At 43.9% G+C, this 20,383-nt stretch overlaps 1 protein-coding gene across 4 annotated transcripts in view; it reads left to right on the top strand.

Annotated features, from left to right (window-relative positions):
- SRRM3 (serine/arginine repetitive matrix 3) overlaps window positions 1–20,383 on the top strand; it is an 800,697-nt gene that overhangs the window by 713,668 nt on the left and 66,646 nt on the right. For all 4 annotated transcript variants that reach the window (XM_075336281.1, XM_075336283.1, XM_075336280.1 and 1 more), the window contains 2 exons: window positions 14,645–14,695; window positions 18,908–19,012. In XM_075336281.1, coding sequence (XP_075192396.1) covers window positions 14,645–14,695; window positions 18,908–19,012 — 156 coding nt within the window. The remainder of the gene's footprint in view (window positions 1–14,644; window positions 14,696–18,907; window positions 19,013–20,383) is intronic.

The following is a 20,383-nucleotide window of genomic DNA, read 5'->3' as shown; positions in this document are numbered from 1 at the left end:
CGAAGGCGGTCTTCTCACGGTCTTCAGGAGCCACGGCCACCTGCCAGTACCCACTGGTGAGGTCAAGGGTAGAGAAGTAGTTAGCGGTTCTCAGCGCGGCCAGGGACTCCTCAATACGTGGTAGAGGGTAGGCATCCTTATGCGTTATCTGGTTAATCTTCTGGTAATCCACACACATCCTCATGGTGCCATCCTTCTTCTTGACCAGCACCAACGGGGCAGCCCAGGGACTACAGCTATCCCTAATAACCCCCGCCTCCTTCATGTTCCTCAGCATGTCTTTGGTGCATTGGTAGTGTGCAGGGGGAATAGGTCTATATCTCTCTTTAATAGGGGGATGTTCACCGATGGGGATGTGGTGTTGGACCCCTTTAATCCGCCCAAAATCTAAGGAATGTTTGCTGAAAACTCGCTCATACTCCTGTACCACCCTATATACCCCCTCTTTGTGATGTGTAGGGGTATCATCAGTGCCTACGTGTAACTCTTGACACCACTCATCTGACCGCCCCGGGGACGGGTGAGGACTGGCAGTAGGCGGTGAGGTCGGAGGAACTGCCTCCTGGATGGTGTGGGGGTCTAAGGTGAGCAACTTGGCGAGGGTAGCGTACCGGGGAAGCCTAACCTCCTCCTCCCCGCAGTTTAACACCCTTACGGGCATCCTCCCTTTCTTGACGTCTACCACCCCTCGGGCGGCCATTACTGTTCAGAGGGCATGGGCTCTACCATGGCGGGGTAGTCTCGCCCCTAGGGACCTACAGCTGCCCTACACCAAATCATCATCTCGCTCCTGGGAAGCACAATCAAAGGGGCCGCATCCATCACTCTCACTCCCCCAATCTCCCCTCCTGTTGAGTTCATTTGCTGCCGATACATCAAGGCCCAGATCTCACGCTGTACAGCTCTCTGTCGGCCTCCCACTGCGGTAGCAGCCAGCTGCCGCAGTAGGGTCAACACTTCACTCATGCAGTGTTCCATCACATTAGTCCCTAGCACTACCTTCGGATTATGATCGCTGGGTTCATTCATTATCACAATCATTCCCTGGTGCTGGAGTTCAGCCCATCCCACGGTCATGGCCACTTGTTTGTACCCCACTTGGGTCAAGGGGAGTCCATCGGCTGTGACCAGTGTCATGCTACTGTCTGGAGGGGCAAGTTCATCAGTTCCCCAATACCGCTGATACAGTGTGTATGGTATCGTAGTTACCTGGGATCCAGTGTCCAGGAGTGCCATCAGCGGGACACCGTCCACGGCCAAGGTGATGATGGGCCGGGCCCCAATGTACCGGTCCCGCCAGTCGGGGGGGCCACTGGGTTCTACTCCTGAGGATTGGCCCGTGGCCCCAGGGGTTGCTCGTTTAACGGACACCGTCGGGAGTAGTGGCAAGGCTTGCTGCACCTGTAACAAATTGGAGGTCCATACCGTGAATCATTGGCCCTTCTCCGCTGCATCCAGGGGACGTCCTCCGGGCGGTCGGCGAGCTGCATCCTCCCCGGGGGGCTGGGGCCTTGTCGGAGGCTGGAGTGCGGCGAGGATCTTGGTGAGGTCCCCATCCATGCGGCGGACCTGGGCAGCCAGCTCTTCCATCATTCCGCCAGTGGCTGCAGGCGCTGCGGGAGCTGGGAGAGAAGGGGCCACCACGATGGGAGCCATTTCAGCTGGCCATGGGGCTACTTCAAGGACGTTAGATGCTGGGGGTTGCAAAGCTTTGATGGCCCGTTCTTTCAGCACGGCAAAGTCCAGGTTAGGGTGCTCTAGGGCCCACAGCCGGAGCTGCTTGCGGTCTTCCGGGGATCCCATCCCCTGCACGAACTGTTCGACTAGCATTTTGTTGCTGTCCGCATCATTAATGGTATCCACTCGCTTCAAGGTGCGGAGGGCGGTTTGCAGGCGCAAGGCATAGTCTCTAATAGTATCTGCAGGCTGCTGTCGGCATTGATAGAACCGCATCCGCAGCTCGGCCGTACTGATCCATTATCACACAAGATTTACTTGTGGTGACTGAATTGTTGCTGGTATTCACTGTTTAATGCCACACTGATGCAAGCAATCGCTTCTGTATATGTATTTAGGCATTTTTTGACTAACATGTATTGATTTAATTGTGTTCCAGACTTATATTCAGGCACTATAGATATTTGGGGTCACGGTTTATAAGCAAAACCATTCCTCATGAATTGAAGTTTTTTTCTATAACAACTGTAATGGTTTAATCATGTGAACAATAATTATCTCAGTGTAATCATGCAATTTTTTATGTGATCAGATTGCTCATGTGTGTTTCTGTATAAATCATGTGATGCCCACACCATACATCTTGTACACACACCCCCCTGCGATTTTTACAGTTTTTATATGCACAATCTGTGTCTTTTTCTGTCCTTTTTGAAATCCTAGACCCAATTTTTGTATAAATAATAAATAAAATATATATTGCATTTGAACCATTATGGTCTTTGAATATTTATATTACTGAATATGAAGGTCTTTTTGTAGGTATAGTATCTGGCTTTGGTGACTCTTCATGAGATTAGCATGTTGACATGGACCTAGTTATTCACATATTTTTGGTCCTTCACTCTCCCTAACTGCACTGACTTCCTTTCCCGCCTCCAGGACTGTGAACTCCTCAGTGGGTGGGGCCAACCGCCTGGCTCCACCCCACCTGGTGTGGACATCAGCCCCTGGAGGGAGGCAACAAGGATTTGTGTGTGACTGGTGTTCCTATCTCGGGGTGTGGGGTGTGTTGTTGCAGTACCTGTGACGAACTGGCTTGTCCAGGGCGCCACATTTAATTCAACACACACAGCCATTAACCCCTTCACCCCTGGGCGATTTTCCATTTCTCGTTTTAATTTATCCTTCCCTTTTTCCAAGAGCCATAACTTACTTTATTTTTCCATCAATATAGACGTATGAGGGCTTGTTTTTTGCTGGAGGAGTTGTACTTTTGAATGGCATCATTCATTCTGCCCCATACTGAGAAACAGGGAAAAAAATCCAAATACGGTGAAATTGCAAAAAAAAGTGCAATTGCACAATTGTTTTTTGTTTTTTTTACCATGTTCCCTGTATGGTAAGGCCATGTGCGCATGTTTCGTTTTTCGTTTTTTATGCGTTTCCGCAGCGTTTTCAACTGCAGCGTTTTAATGCAAAAATGCATGCGTTTTGATTTCCAGGCAAAGTCTATGGTAAATAGGGCTTTCTTGTGCGCATGATGCTTTTAAAAACGCAGAGTTTTAGTTGCTTAAAATTTGTCAAAATCTCAGCATCTGAAGAAGCAACATGTCAGTTGTTTTTGTCATTTTGGCAGCGTTTTGCTAACATTAAAGTCAATGATAAGGATCAAAACGCATCCTAAAACAAAAATGTAGTGTTTTACATGCTTTTTTGATGCAAAACGCATGCTTTTTTGACATACTCAAAGCATGCGTTTTTGAAATTATAGTGAGGTCATGACATCTCCTTTTTCACACACATATAGCCCGACTATAAAAAATGAGTAAAACAATAATTTAACGTTATTTTAAACATAAATATTAGATCAAAATAATCTTTTCATTAAAATTAGCTATTTTGTGTATGATTTAAAGCATGATATTTGTTATCATTTTTTTCCATTTTTTCATAGTGTTTGAATGTTTAAACTTTATTTAGTAGTGTATTTGTATTGAAAACACATCTGTCTTTAAGCACAGAAAATGCATGTAAAACGCAGTAAAAACGCGGCAAAAACGCAAGAAAAACGCATGCGTATTTCCAGCGTCTTTGTGGTCAAAACCAAATTTGACATTGACAAATTCTGCCAGAGGATGCGTTAATTTCTGCAAGGTACTGGACGCAATCTGCGCACATGGCCTAAAACTGACTTGGCATTATAATCCCCCTGGCCAGTATAATTTTTTAGATACCAAACATGTACAGTTTTACTTCTAAAGGGGACTTTACACGCAGCGATATCGCTAGCAATATCGCTGGTGAAAGCACCCGCCCCCGTCGGTTGTGCGTCACGGGCAAATCGCTGCCCGTGGCGCACAACATCGTTAGGACCCATCACACATACTTACCTGCCTAGCGACGTCGCTGTTGCCGGCGAACCGCCTCCTTTCTAAGGGGGCGGTTCGTGCAGCGTCACAGCGGTGTCACTAAGCGGCCGCCTCATAGAAGCGGAGGGACGGAGATGAGCGGGCGTAACATCCTGCCCACCTCCTTCCTTCCTCATTGTGGGCGGCCGCAGGTACGGAGATGTTCCTCGTTCCTGCGGTGTCACACGTAACGATGTGTGCTGCCGCAGGAACGACGAACAACCTGCGTCCTGCAACAGCAGCGATTTTATGAAAATGAACAACGTGTCAACGATCAATGATAAGGTGAGTATTTTTGATAGTTAACACTCGCTCGGAGCTGTTACACACAACGACGGCGGTAACGACGCCGGATGTGCGTCACGGAATCCGTGACCCCGGCGATATATCGTTGCGTGTAATGGGGCCTTTAGTGGTGAAAAAAAAATCAGAAATTTGTCAAGAAAAATAATTGTGCTTTTGTCGCTATTTTCCGAGACTCGTAACGTTCTCATTTTTCTGGATCTGTGGCTGAGTTATGGCTTATTCTTTGCATCTTGAGCTGGTGTTTTTAATGATATCATTTTGGGGTTGATGCGATATTTTGATCGCCTGTTATTGCATTATTTTTATCGATCAGGTTCATTGATTTTATATTTTGATAGATCGGGCATTTCTGAACTTGGCTTTACCAAATATGTGTTTTTCTTTTTTTATTATTGTTTTATTCTCAGTGGGGCAAAAGGTTTTTTTTTATCTTTTAGCATTTTTTTAAACTCTTCTTTTTACAATTTTGATTGATTTTATTAGTCCCCCCCAGGGGACTTTATGCCTGCACACTCCAATCGCTTGTGCTGATCAGACTGATGCTTCAGCAGAAATGCTGTGTTCCTGTGAGTGCGGACGATCTGGAAGGAAGTCATGGAAGTGAATCATGACAGTGACAACAGTCATCATCTGACCCTATGCTGTCATGGCAACACATTGGTGCCCTGTGATCACGTTACGAGGATGACGATAGCAGCAGGGAACAGCGTAATCCCTTGTGCCAGAGCGCGTTAGATCGCGCTGTCAGAGTTTGACAGCAGGTTCTAAGGGATTAACACCCGAGCCTGTTGGCTACACATGTTTACTGATCAGATTAACAGACATGTGCGGGGAGCCCGCGGTAACCAGAGGGAGGCGACCTAGGACGTATACATACAAACTAGGTCATGAAGCAGTTAATGTCTAAACCGCTGGCAACTAAAGTAAGTACACGCCTAAGTGAAAGTGCCAAATTTTGCCCAATTAGCCATTTTCCCTACCAAGGGGCATTTGACGTATCAGTGTTAAAGGTTGCAGGTGAAAATGGCCAAATTGCAACGAAAACTGTTAATATTTTATGTGGCCACCATTATTTTCAAGCACTGCCTTAACCCTCTTGGGCTTGAAATTTACTAGAATTTTTCGGGAGCCACTGGCATCCTCTTCCACTCCTCCATGACAACATCACGGAGCTGGTGAATGTTAGAGACCTTGCACACAGATGCCCAATAGTATTCAGGTCTGGAGACATGTTTGGCCAATCCAGTACTTTTACCCTTAGTTTCTTTAGGAAGACAGTGGTATTCTTGGAGTTGTTGGAGTTTGGGGTCATTATCATATTGAAATGTTGCCCTGCAGACCAGTTTCTGAAGCAAGTGGATCATGCTTTGCTTCAGTATGTCACAGTACGTGTTGGCATTCATGGTTCCCTCAATGAACTGTAGCTCCCCACAGCTGGTAGAACTCATCCAGCCTCAAACCATGACACTCCTACCACCTTGCTTGACTGTAGGCAAGACACACTTGTCTTTGTACTCATCACCTGGTTGCTACCACACACGCCTGACACCATTTGAATCATTTAAGATTATCTTGGTGTCATCAGACCACAGGATATGGTTTTGGTAATCCATGTCCTTAGTCTGCTTGTCTTCAGCAAACTGTTTGGGAGCTTTCTTTTTTTTAGAGGCATCCTTCTGGGACAACAGCCATGCAGACCACTTTTATGCAGTGTGCGCATGTAGTCTGAGCACTGACAGGCTGACCCCCTCCCTGTTTAGCCTCTGCAGCAATGCTCGCAGCACTCATATGTCAATTTTAAGAAGACAACCTCAGGATATGCACTCAACCTCTTTTATCAACTATGACGAGGTCTGTTCTGGTGGGACCTGTCTTGTTAAACTGCTGTATGGGCTTGGCCACTGTGCTGCAGCTGATTAAGTGTGGTGGTAATCTTCTTATCACCTAGGCCATTTTATGTAGAGCAACAATTCTGTTTTCAGATCCAGAGAGAATCTTTTTTTTGCCAAGAGGTAGCATGAGTGTGTGAGCGATAACACCAAATTCAAGAGGCCTGCCCCCTATTTACATCTGAGACCTTTTAACACTAATGAGCCACATGACACTAGGGAGGGAAATGGTTAATTGGACACAATTTGACCAGTTTCACTTAGGGGTGTATTCACTTTTGTTGCCATCGGTTTTGATGACTGTGCGTTGAGTTATTTACACTGTAACACAAGCTGTACACTGACTAATTCACACTGGGGTCAAATAAAAGGGAAAGTGATGGTTCATTCAGGAGGAGTCAGTGAAGACCTAATGAGCGAAAGGGATGGACATGTAGTCAGTCGATCGTGATCGTGAATGTCGTATACAGTGAGTTGTTTGTGGCATCAAAGGGAGAGGACACGGAAGGTGAGATAGCTTAAACCTCGAGTGTTGACAAGAGACCGGGAGTGTGAACAGATGAGAGACTGGCCCAAGACAATAGGAGCTGGAGGACAGGACTCCTGACTGGCTCCTGAACGTAGTTAACAACCAGAATGGTTTCTCTCTAGAAGACTGGGAGTGCTAAATTTTACTCCAGTCATGATGGGACCCTTAGTTAGACTGGAAGTGGGACTACGGGTAGGGAAGATGACCTTAACAAACTGTGCTATAACTCTTGACTGGGTTGCACTGGGAGTTACAGAACCAGTAAGATCTGAAGCAACGCAGTGGGACCTTAAACTGTGTCTGTTAATGCTTGCAAAACTGTAATGTGCTGGAAGATATGTGCCCGCTATCTGAAGTGTAACATTGCCTGCACGACACAAGGCCACACACCCAGCCAAGGAGCAGTCATTTCAGGTAGCGTGCTGAGTCAATTGCTCACCCACGACTACCACCCCACGCCACTATGCACTTCCAAAGTAGTGAATGGAGTAAACCCCTGCCAGATATTTATGGCAGGTAACTGAGACTGAAAACAGCCTGGCTTTATCATAGCTTTGCTTCCATTAGTTAATCACAAGGAATACTTGTTAATTGAAATCTTCACCATGTGGAAGGAAAACTTGCTTTGTTGTATATTGACTTGTTCTACCTGGGTAGCAATTAGTGAGGGGCAGACCCGGACTGTAGAAGTCTGGATCCCGCACGGTTTCAAACGTACCTAATCGCCGGGCTCGGAGTTCTCAGAAAACTCCAGGTAATGATCTGGGTCTGGCAACTCGCGTAATAAAATAAATAAATAAAGGAAAAATAAAGAAAATAAGAATATAGCAGGCGCACTATACTTACTGAGTCTCCGTCGCGACTGTAGCTGCTACTCTGCTATTCTGAAGTGACAGTGCGCGGCCATGGAACATGACCACCTGTTGTGAGCATTAGGCAGAGAATGAGCTGCACGATGAGCGGTGACATCACTCTAGTTATTTACGGTCACAGCTGGTGGTCCTCCACCTGTGATCGCAGGTAACCTGACTTAAGGTGACCTCAATGAACTGAGTGACCTCGGTGGGCGGGGAAGCAGTGAATATGTATGAAGGATAATGAGCGGCCTTGGAAATAGCGTTTGAGCCACGCAGATACTCAGTAACTTTAAAACGCCTGCTCCAGTCCCCCTATCCCTTCTACTACCATTTTAAAGCTCTGGATTCTTGTACCCATAGACTTATATGGGGACCAGCATCCAGACAGATATCCTTGATCAATTCTGGGCCCGAACTGGGTTGGTTTTTATTTCATATACCCGGTTGGACCTGGGTCATTCCACATCAAGTGGACCAGTTTTAAAAATCGTCCCCACTCGACTTTCTCCGATTTTGTTGAAAATTTATAAGGATGTACATGTATGTTTGAAAAGAGGTTCTGTAAATTTTTAGGGCCAGATCTCAAATACATTGGGCACTGTTGACCTTTCACTGGAGGTTCCACCAAGCCTGCGGCTTCAGCTAAGAGGATTTTGCAAACTTTGGCAGATAGCCATTAGAGTGCTATACTGACTATGATGCTGAAATTTGGCATACTAGCTCAACTTTTGCTGCTAAACTCGATAAAATTATTACCGGCTATGACAAAACAATATTTCGGCTGCAATTTTGTGTCAAAGTAGCTTGTAAAACGCCTTAAAAATGCATGCCTAACTTTGCCCATATATAATTCAAGACCAAAAACCAATAGTAACTGGTGCTTTGCCCTGTACACCAAACATCTACATGACTTTGCATTGCTGCAATATCTTGGTCAAAGCATATGTATTTGTGGAAATATTCACACCCACATATGATGACAAACTTTAAAAATCCGAATTTTACCTATTTTTAAGTCAAATTTCTCAAAAAGGGTACCCCTAAAATTTATTAATTCTGATATCATTAGAAAGAGCACATTTTTCTCTACAAGGATCATTGGGGTTTTTTTGGAGTCTCTCAGTTTAAGAAAAGAAAAATGCCACTGAACTTGGTGCTATTTATTAATACGCAATGAATGGTAACTGCACTATTCAAACCCTTGCGTTGGTCCATGGTGGTTATACCACAACCAGTTCCCTAAGAATTGGTATTATAATCCTATTAATAATTGTAATAATGCTGTCTTTCGAGAATTGGCAGCCCCATCGCCTATGAGCCATGGCCGATAGCCGTGCAAGGCCAGCCGCGGGTGGTCTATTTATCGCAGGTTCCGAAGCCTGAGGGTGCGTGTCTTTGCCTAGGATCCCAAGCCTAATATTGTGTATCTTTTGTTGGTTCCCAAGCCATAATGTTCAGTATAAGTGGTCTGGAATTGTTGCTGAATTTTCAACATAATCGGTTCAGAGAAGCTGTATTGTCGGCCCATTGCTGTTGCAGCTGGTGATGAATTTATTGCAATGATTGCCTACTCGGGAATTCAGCATGTATCATTTCTCACAGGCCAGTGAAAGAAGATAGCTGGTCCATGAGGATGCATAAAATTTATTAATGCATCATGGTCGTCGACTGAAATTTCAGAAATATTTCCAATCCACCAGTTCCTATCGTAAATGCAGGCAATGTATTGCCCTGGCTGGAGGTTTGCAATTGGCACAAAAGGCATTTCTGATCTGACAGATCTATCTACATGGGCAACGAAAGATGATGGGTCATTTGACACCCTTGAAATGCGAATCTTTTTATCATCAATTGGCACAAACTGGTGCTTTTCTCTTATTCCAGCAATTGTATGTCCATCTTTGAACCTTTCCTCTTGAACTATCCCTATTTCGTCAATTTTTTCTTTTGGAACAAAAAAAAACTTGATTCCATGCAGTTGCTCGTTGCAAAAGTTGAATAAATCCACCGGGGTCAGTATTTTGTTTTCAGTTGGGCGTTGAAGACTGGCACGAGCTGCCAACCTCTTTGCTGTCCCTCCAATCCCATCACAGGGCGACTTTCCATGACTGGTATCAAAAAAAAGTCCATTCAGCGCTGATATTGAAATCAGCATTGTGGTGGCACAAGTTGAGAAAATTTTTGAAATTTTTGTACTGGGCTGCAGATCCATCGCTGAAGTAGTGGATATGACAAATCCCATAGATGAGAGTCTTGAGATACTCGACAATTACTGTTAAGAAAGTGTGGACTGCAACTGTGTCATGTCGTGAGCAATCACTGATTAGTTGTTATTATTATTAGTCAATAACTTTTCATAAATAAAAAGGTTTAAAGGTTTTTGATTATAATAGACATTGCTAGCAACAATACAACTCTGTAACATGTGATAAGAATCTGAAAATCAAACACAAAATCAATGCATTACGCGCATAAATAACACCAAGTTCAGTGGCATTTTTCTTTTCTTAAACTGAGAGACTCCAAAAAAAACCCAATGATCCTTGTAGAGAAAAATGTGCTCTTTCTAATGATATTAGAATGAATATATTTTAGGGGTACCCTTTTTGAGAAATTTGACCTAAAAATAGGTAAAATTCGTTTTTTTAAAGTTTGTCATCATATGTGGGTGTGAATATTTCCACAAATACATATGCTTTGACCGTGATATTGCAGCAATGCAAAGTCATGTAGATGTTTGGTATACAGGGCAAAGCACCAGTTACTATTGGGTTTTGGTCTTGAGTTATATATGGGCAAAATTAGGCATTCATTTTATGCGAGGCGTTTTACAAGCTACTTTGACACAAAATTGCAGCCGAAATATTGTTTTGTCATAGCCGGTAATAATTTTATCGAGTTTAGCAGCAAAAGTTGAGCTAGTATGCCAAATTTCAGCATCATAGCCAGTATAGAACTCTAATGGCTATGTGCCAAAGTTTGCAAAATCCTCTTAGATGAAGCCGCAGGCTTGGTGGAACCTCCAGTGAAAGGTCAACAGTGCCCAATGTATTTGAGATCTGGCCCTAAAATTTACAGAACCTCTTTTCAAACATACATGTATGTACATCCTTATAAATTTTCAGCAAAATCGGAGAAGGTCGAGTGGGGACCACTGGTCCACTTGACATGGAATGACCCACCTGTCAAACCCGGGTATCTGCGAGTCTGACCATCACTAGTAGCAATGAAAAGGCCTGCTTTACTTTAACCTTGTAAGCCCTTCCGAGCCAGCATTTTTTCTTTTTCTGCGAATAGCCGTGTGGTGACTTGTTTTTTGAATGGCACCATCCACCATCAAGGAGTTGTACTTTTGAATGACCACATACATTTTATAATGTGATGTACTAGAAAGCAGGAAAAACATATTAACTGCTGCAAAATAGCAAAAAAAAGCACAGTTCTGTGTTTTTTTTTTATTTACAGCATTCAATTTATGGTAAAAATTACCTTGCAATATGATTTTCAAGGTCAGAATGATTACGTAGATACCAAACATGCATAGTTTTTATTTTTGTTCCTCCCCTCTGGTGCCAAAGGTTGATAACGGCTGTTAACAGGTAAACAGCCGTTGACGGAGCTGGAGGTCTGACTGAGTTTAAATGGAGTGAAAGTTGATTATGTGCACTGCTGCTTTATTCATTCTGATTGGGACCATTAGGCAGGAGATTGCTACGCTCTGCGCTCCGCTCATCTTCGTCACTCCCACTTGAATGAATTGAGCAGTACAATGTATAATCTGCCTCCGTTCCATTAAGCTGTGCTCTCCTGAACCTTTAGGCTATGTGCGCACGTTGTGTTTTTTCCCGCGTTAACGCTGAGTTTTGAACTGCAGCGTTTTAGTGCCAAATTGCATGCATTCTGCTTCCCCAGCAAAGTCAATGAGAAGTCCGAAAATTCAATGCGCACGCTGCGTTTTTAAACGCAGCATTTTGGATGCCAAAAATCGCTGCGCAAAAAAAACCAGCATCTCACTACTTTTGTGCGTTGTAGCTGCATTCTCCACCCATCGAAATCAATGATGTGGGTCAAAACGCAACCAAAATGCACTTGGACTGCACTTTTGTTGCGTTCCGCATGCTTTTTTGACAAGCAAAACGCAGGTCTTTTTAGTCTCTCTGTCGATGTCGGTCAATCTCTCTCTGTCTGTCGATGTCAGTCTCTTTGGGTGGCTTTACACTCTACGATATCGCTAAAGCGATCTCGTTGGGGTCACGAAATTTGTGACGCACATCCGGCCGCTTTAGCGATGTCGTTGTGTGTGACACCTATGAGCGATTTTGAATCATCGCAAAAACGTTCAAAATCGCTCATCAGTGACATGCCCCCCTATTCCCAATTATCGTTGCTGCTACAGTAACGATGTTGTTTGTCATTCCTACGGCAGCACACATTGCTATGTGTGACGCTGCTGGAACAACAAACATCTCCTTACCTGCGTCCACCGAAAAAGGAGGAAGGAAGGAGGTGGGCGGCATGTTCCGGCCGCTCACCTCCTCCCCTCCTTTTCTATTGGGCGACAGTTCAGTGACGCTGCTGTGACGTCGCTGTGATGCTGAACGAACCACCCCCTTAGAAAGGAGGCAGTTTTCCGGTCATAGCGACGTCGCAGAGCAGGTATGTGCGTGTGACAATGCCGTAGCGATAATGTTCACTACGGCAGTGATCACCACATATTGGCCGTGCGATGGGGAGGGTGCAATCTCAGTCGACATTGCTAGCAAATGCTAGCAATGTTGCAGCGTGTAAAGCACCCCTTTCTCTGTCAGTTGGTTGCTCTGTCTGTCTCTCTCTCTCTCTGTCCGTCAGTCGGTCTCGCCCCCTCTCTCATACTCACCGATCACTGGCGCTGCACGGCTGTCACAAAGCTCTGGCGGATTTTCCTCTTTTCAAAATTCCGGCCGCTTATTATTCCATCTCGTATTCCCTGCTTTCCCCGCCCACCAGCGCCTATGATTGGTTGCAGTCAGACACGCTCCCACGCTGAGTGACAGCTGTCTCCCTGCAACCAATTAAAGCCGCCAGTGGGCGGGTCTATATCGTGCAGTAAAATAAATAAATTATTAAAGAAAAACGACATGCGGTCACACCCAATTTTGATACCAGCCAGGGTAAAGCCACACGGCTGAAGGCTGGTATTCTCAGGATGGGGAGCTCCACGTTATGCAAAGCCCCCCAGCCTAACAATATCAGCTAGCAGCCACCTGGAATTGCCGCATCCATTAGATGCGACAGTCCTGGAACTCTACACGGCTCATCCCAAATTGCCCTGGTGCGGAGGCAATCGGAGTAATAAGGAGTTAATGGCAGCCCTTAGCTGCCATTAAGTCCTAGGTTAATCATGGCAGGCGTCTCCCCGAGCTACCTTCCATGATTAACCGGTCAGTTAAAGAAAATAAACACATACACCCGAAAAAATCCTTTATTTGGAATAAAAGACAAAAAAAACACCCTCTTTCACCACTTTATTAAAATTCCCAAATACCCCTCCAGGTCCGACGTAATTCCCACGAGGTCCCGCGACGCATCCAGCTCTGCTACATAAAGCTGACAGGAGCGGCCACAGACTACGACCACTCTCTGTCAGCTCCACGCAGCAACATAAGTGAGCCGCACGATCAGCGATGATGTCACTCAGGTTACCCGCGGCCACAGCTGGATTCTCCAACTGTGACAGCAAGTCGCCCGAGTGACTGAAGTGAGCTACGCAATCAGCGATGACGTCACAGGTGAGTTGTGGTCTCGGGTGTGCGCACATACCCTAATTCTCGAGATTGGAGATAAATCTTCTCCTCAACAAACTGAGTACAAAATATTTCTTTTACAGCCTCAGTGCGAGAAGAAGATTTATTTCTTCTCCTGTCATGGCCCTTCTCTGGCAACTCACCAGTATTTGTACCTATGATACAGCTCCTCTGTCAGTTGATACGTCGGTCTTGGGCTCTGTGTTTCTTCAGACTGCAGCCCATCTTGACACTTGACTAGAATGTCCTGCCATTTGATTTATTTGACTGGGTAATTTTATTATATTCTTGGACAAACCCTTTAATATAGTTGACAACATCAAACCATGCCGACCACTTTATGTCACATCGAAGATTAGACCTAATAGGATCAATGCGACCCACAAATACATGATCTATTAAAAAAAATATAGTTGTGCCTATTAAGTGGTTTGAAATTCTTTATCTATTCAGGCACCTCTCATCCCACTCCTTGAGAGTACTGTGTCTTAAGCCCCTGTCACATTTAATGACTTACCAGCGATCCCGAAAACTATGCGACCTGATAAGGATCGCTGGTAAGTCGCAGGGAGGTCCCTGATGAGATGTCAAACAGTCAGACCTTACCAAGGATGCAGTAACAATGAGCGACCTGTATAGGAGGCTGTTTAGTAGGTGTCAAACACAGCGATGCGTCCTGCCCAGCAGGACATCGGCTTTGAAGAAAATAAACCAGAACAGTGTGTAACGATCAGCAATTTCACAGCAGGGGCCAGGTCGCTGCTTAGTGTCACACATAACGAGATCGCTGGTGAGACCCCTATTTGTCACAAAACCTGTGACTCAGCAGCGATCTCGCTAGCGATCTCGTTATGTGAGAAGTATCCCTTACATTAGTATTCTTATTGTTTGTTCAGTCAATTAAAAACAGTAACAGCTTTCCTACAGCAGATAAGATAAAATTCAGTTTGTGCACCACTACTACAATTACATTAGATTCACTTTTCTTATTTACCTTTATCAGACATTTCTCCCAGATATTTGGTGTCTGTGGGCATAATGTTATTACTTATGTCTTTTGTCGATTTTCAGATATACAGTATGTAATGTTTATTTTACAATTTATTACCCTACCACTTTATTTTTTCATTACATTTTTTTTATTGCTAACTTACTTGCTAAATAAAATATTATATTCTTTAAATTCCCTTAGATCTAGAAGCCTTAAGAACAAAAGAAAAGATAAATCTAAAGACAGAAAGAGGTACAAATATTTGTTATTTTACATGTGCAAAATTATGTTAAATTAAAATGTTAAAGGGAACCAACCAGCAAGATTTTCACATATAAAGTAAAGGCAGTGCCATACTGGCGCTGGGATGGTGTACCCGATCATATCTTCAGTTCAGAAAAAAACCCATTATCAAAGGTTCAGATATGATTGCGTTGGTTAAGTGGCATAGGCATCAAGATGGGACTTTGTGGGTTGGGTCTTCAGTAATGATTTCTCCCTTGGCTGCCTGTCTCTCCTCTATTTATATTTCTCCCCTCTGCTGCTGCGATTAACACTTTGGCCCGCGCGTGCGCAGTATTATATTCAAGTTTTTCTCCAATTCTTCAATAAAATAGCGCTGGAATCAGCCAATGCATGTGCCGCAATCTCTGGCTCCATTTTACAGATGAACCCGTGGAGATGACTATGAACAGTGGCTGCGCATGCTCTGATTATAAAAAGAATCTACTCATGCGTTGTTGCTGCTCATATTTCTGTTTACAGTTTCTTAAATAAAATGGCGCCAGAAATAATGGTTCACGCATGCGGTGATTCCATCACCATTTTATTGAAGATTTGGAGAAACACTTGAAAATAATACTGCACAGTGTTAATCAGGGCCACAGAGGGGATAAATTTAAATAGAAGAGCAGCCAAGGGGAGGCAGCATTACTGAAGACCAGACCCACCCAGATGCACATGCCACTCAAGCATCCTAGCGCCAGTATGGCAGTGCCTGTACTTTTATATGTGAAAATCCTGCTGGTTGGTTCCCTTTAATATTTTACTGGAAATAAAATGTACAGGTATCACCATATTACATAGCAGAATTTATTTAATTTGGTTTTGTTTTTGCCAAGCTATCATAATTGTTTCTAATGTTACTTATGCTTTATCTTGCCTAAACAATCCGTAACCCTTTTCAGACCAGGTGATTTTCTGTTCCTCCCCTTTTGTTTGTTCCTCCCCTTTTTCCAAGAGCCATAATTTTTTTATTATTCTGTTGACATAATCTTAGTTTTCATTGACACCGTTCATTTTACAATTCAATGTACTGGAAAATGAAAAAACATTCTAATTGCTGTTTTGTTATAATTGAGTTTTGTTTTTACGGCATTGATTGTGTTGTGGAAAGACCTGGCAATATCATTCTCCAAGTCAGAACAGTTATGGCGATAACATATTAGTATCTTCTACTTTTTTATTTAAGTGATAACAATCAGTAATTTTATGGAAAAAAATTGTTGTCTCCATTTTCCAAGACCTGTATTATTTTCATTGTTACATTGATGGAGCTATATGATTGCTCTGTTTTTTGAACTGAAGTTTTTATTGATTCTTTTTTTATTACATACAACATTTTGATCACTTCTTATTGCTTTTTTTGGCAGAGTAGCATTAGAGTAACAATTTTGGCAGTTTTCTATTTATGGCATTAACTGATTACTTTGATAGATCTGACTTTTACGGTCACAGTAATACTATATTTATTTATTTTAATTTCTTTATTTTTAAAGAGAGAAAAGAAAGTGGATTACATTTTTTTTGTCATCCCCTTGGTGGTCTTGAACCTGCAGTCATCTGATCACTTATACTTAGTGATCTTAGTGATGAGCGAACCCGAACTGTAAAGTTCCGGGTCCGCTCATTAAATCGCATGAATATTTACTGCTTCCTCCATCCATCCTGTGTGTTAGCGTCTGTGATTGATTGCAGTCAGACGTTTGGCGTGCCGGCGTCTGTGATTGGTTGCCCTCCATTAGCTGTCTATGTCTCCGAAGTGGAGAGTAAAAATAAATAAAAAATTGGAAAAAATAACGTAAGGTTCCCCGTATTTTGATATCCAGCGCAGATAAAGCAGACAGCTAAAGGCTGCAGTCCCCAGCTGTGTGTGTTGTCTTAGCTGCGTATCAAAATAAGAGAGACCTCATGCTGCTTTTTAAAAATGATTTAAATAAATATTTTTAAAAAAAAAACAGCATACATTCCCTTCTAATTTTATACCTAGCAAAGATAAAGCAGACAGCTGGGTGCTGGTATTCTCAGGCTTGGGAAGCCCATGGTTATTGGGCCCTCCCCAGTCTACAAACAGCAGTCTGCAGCCCCCCTAATTGGCACATCCATTAGATGCGTCAATCCTGGCACTTACCAAGCTCATCCCAATTGCCATGGTGCAGTGGCAATCGGGGTAATATAAAGGGTTAATTAAAGATTTCATTTGTCAAAAAATCACAGCTATCATTAAACCCTGAATTAGTAATGGGTTACTAATTGTCTAAGTAAAAAGATATAAACGTAAAACACAGAGAAATCCTTTATTTAAAAATAAAAAAACACCCTCCCCAGCCTAAAAATAGCAGTCCACAGCCGCCCCAGAATTGGCGCATATGCGAGTTCACCCATCTCTACTTATACTATATGCTACAAAATAACTGTATAGTATATAATTAAAATCAGTCTCCTGTAAAGCACAGCCACAAGCTCCTCTTCATAACAGTATTGTCATAGAAGGCATGGGGGCCTTCAGTAGACCCCTAACTGCCATACAGCCCATCAGTATATCATGAATGTGTCATGGAAGGACCAATGGGAAACAGCCTGGACTGTGCACTTTAAAGGGTCTATGTCAGCACAGAATGACTGTTTAATCCAAGCACAGGCGCTTGGTGAATCATGGCAGGGTTAATAATTTAAATACAACTTTCCCACCTGCTTGTATCCCCTCAATCTCCACCAACACCCCCTCTTTTTTCATTGACATCTCTGGCTTCATAGAACCAGAGAAGAGTGGTTGATAAGAGTAAAACAAGCAGGTAGTATGGTGGATTTAAATGGTTTGCCCCGCCATGATGCATTGAGTGCCTGTGCTTGGATTGAACAGTTATTCTGTGCTGACAGAGTCCCTTTAAAAGATTGATAGTTGAATTCTAAAGTTTAATAGCAGCTTGTTGAGCTCAAATCTGCTCGCTGTTGTTAGAGGTTGATGTTGAGTGATTAACACAGTAAGGGGTACTTTGCACGTTGCGACACCGCTACTACGATATCGTCGGGGTCAAATCGAAAGTGACGCACATCCGGCGCCGGTAACGGCGTCGTAACGTGTAAAGCCTAGATGCGCCGATAAACGATCGCAAAAGCGTCGTAAATTGGTGATCTGTGTAGCGTCAGACATTTCCATAATGTCGCACCAATAGGAGATACAATGTTGTTCCTCATTCCTGTGGCAGCACACATCGCTGTGTGTGAAGCCGCAGGAGCAAGGAACATCTCCTTACCTGCCTTCACCAGCTATGCGGAATGAAGGAGGTGGGCGGGATGTTTCCGTCCCGCTCATCTCCGCCCCTCCGCTTCTATTGGCCATCTGCCGTGTGACGTCGCTGTGACGCCGCACGACCTGCCACCTTAGGAAGGAGGCGGGTCACTGGCCAGAGCAAGGTCGCAGGGCAGGTAAGTGCGTGTGAAGCTGCCGTAGCGATAATGTTCACTACGGCAGCTATCACAAGATATCGCATGTGCGACGAGGGCGGGTACTATCGCGCTCGGCATCGCTATCATCGGCTAGCGATGTCGCAACGTGCAAAGTACCCCTAAGCGTCTGCCAGGTATGATGCATGCTCAGCTCCTGAGCCTGCATCAGACATTGGGATCCAACAAATGTACCAGTACTTTCAATTTCAAGCAGTGAATAATGTTTATAGGAAATCAAAAAGTGCCAAGTTTAAATCACCTCTATCAAGCTACATTTTTGTTATCTTAAAAGGTTTGTTAACTTCTTAATATTAATGGGTTCTGGGAGGTGAAATAATTTATACTGATATAGCTCTTTAGCACTGAGTCTGGTACTGGAGCTCACTTTGAAGGCTGAGCTAGGCCTGAGCTTCTACAGCAGCTGTATGGGATCAATCAACACTGTGTTGGTTACCACAGTGAAAGGTGATGTAGCAATCCGGTCTTTCAGGGTACAGACCACCACCAATCACACATAGATGACCTATCTAATTTAATTTATTATCTATATTTTCAAAGCAATATTTTCATTTTTTTTATCTATATATAAAGAAAAAGAGGGAATGGAAATATTGTGTTATATTAGTTTTATTTTGTTTCCAGTGGAATATCATCAGAAAATATGAAATCCTCACTTTGTTTGGGTATTAGCATGCTGTTTATAAATCAATTCTTTCTTTTAATGATTTTTGGCAGATCACATAGTGGATCAACTATCCGCAGAACCCACAGACATAGCAGTTGTAGTTCTCACAGTGCTTCTCCTTCCTCTGACTACAGCACCTCCAAGTCACCATGCAGGTAACTTGTATTTTCTATATACAATAGTTTTTATTTTCAGTAGACATTGGAAATTTAATGTTCTGCGTACTCATAATTTTGGCAATGTGAGACTTCTAGACAAAGATGTGCAAATATATGGGTAAATTAGCGGGCATGCACTTACAATCACAATCAACATCCCATGAATGTTCTAGCAATTTTACCTTCATATTAGATTCATTTACATTGCGTGTGCAAATACATCGTAGCAAAACCTATATAGAGCAGTACTTTGCCAACATAGAGCCTTAAGGCCGCTTTACACGTAACGACATCGCTAACGCGATGTCGTTGGGGTCACGGAATTTGTGACGCACATCCGTTCTCGTTAGCGACGTCATTGTGTGTGATATGTACAAGCAACCGCTAACGATCAAAAATACTCACCTTATCGTTGATCGTTGACACGCTGTTGAGTTCCCAAATATTGTTGCTGTTGCAGGACGCAGGTTATTTGTCGTTCCTGCAGTGGCACACATCGCTATGTGTGAAACCGCAGGAACGAGGAACCACATCGCACCTGCGGCCGCCCGCAATGAGGAAGGCAGAAGATGGGCGGGATGTTAGTCTCGCTCATCTCCGCCCCCTCCGCTTCTATTGGGCGGCCGCTTAGTGATGTCGCTAGGCAGGTAAGTAGTGTGACGGGTCCCAGCGATGTTGTGCACCACGGGCAGCGATTTGCCCGTGACGCACAACCGATGGGGGCGGGTACGCACGCTAGCGATATCGGTAATGATAACGCAGCGTGTAAAACGGCCTTTAGGCTATGTGCCCACGGAAGTCTGCAGGTTTCCCGCAGCTGCTCGCTGGAATCTGCAGCTATTTTTAGCTGCGGTAGTACAGCGAAATAGCTGCAGTAAAACCTGCGGACATTCCTGCGGATTACCTGCAGAAGTCCTGGCCCTATCTCCGTAGTGGAGTGCCGGGATTCCCGCAGGTATTTCCGCAGAAATAATTGACATGCAATTACGTGTGGCTGCGGGACATCCGCGCAGCATGTTCCGCAGCCGCACATATCCGCAGCATGGACACAGCACTCCCCATGCCCCATAGGATAACATGGGGAGCGTCTGTGCATGCTGAAACCTGCGGATTTATCTGGAAATATTCCGCAGATAAATCCGCAGGTTTAATTTCTCGTGAGCATATAGCCTTAGGCTGGAGTCACATGAGCGTATGTTCTCTAATGCCAGCGGATTGGGCCGATTATGCTAATGACACTCCACTCAAACTCTGATCAGAGTGTGAACTGAGCATCGTTTACTGTAATCTGATTTTCTCACATGTAAGAATCAGAGCACAGGTGAGAAGGAGAACTTAAAGGATTATTCCCATCTCCAAAATCCTATC

The sequence above is a fragment of the Anomaloglossus baeobatrachus genome, chromosome 2 (assembly GCF_048569485.1).
Source record: "Anomaloglossus baeobatrachus isolate aAnoBae1 chromosome 2, aAnoBae1.hap1, whole genome shotgun sequence".
NCBI classification, from domain to species: domain Eukaryota; kingdom Metazoa; phylum Chordata; class Amphibia; order Anura; family Aromobatidae; genus Anomaloglossus; species Anomaloglossus baeobatrachus.
This window is presented reverse-complemented; position numbering and strand designations above follow the sequence as displayed.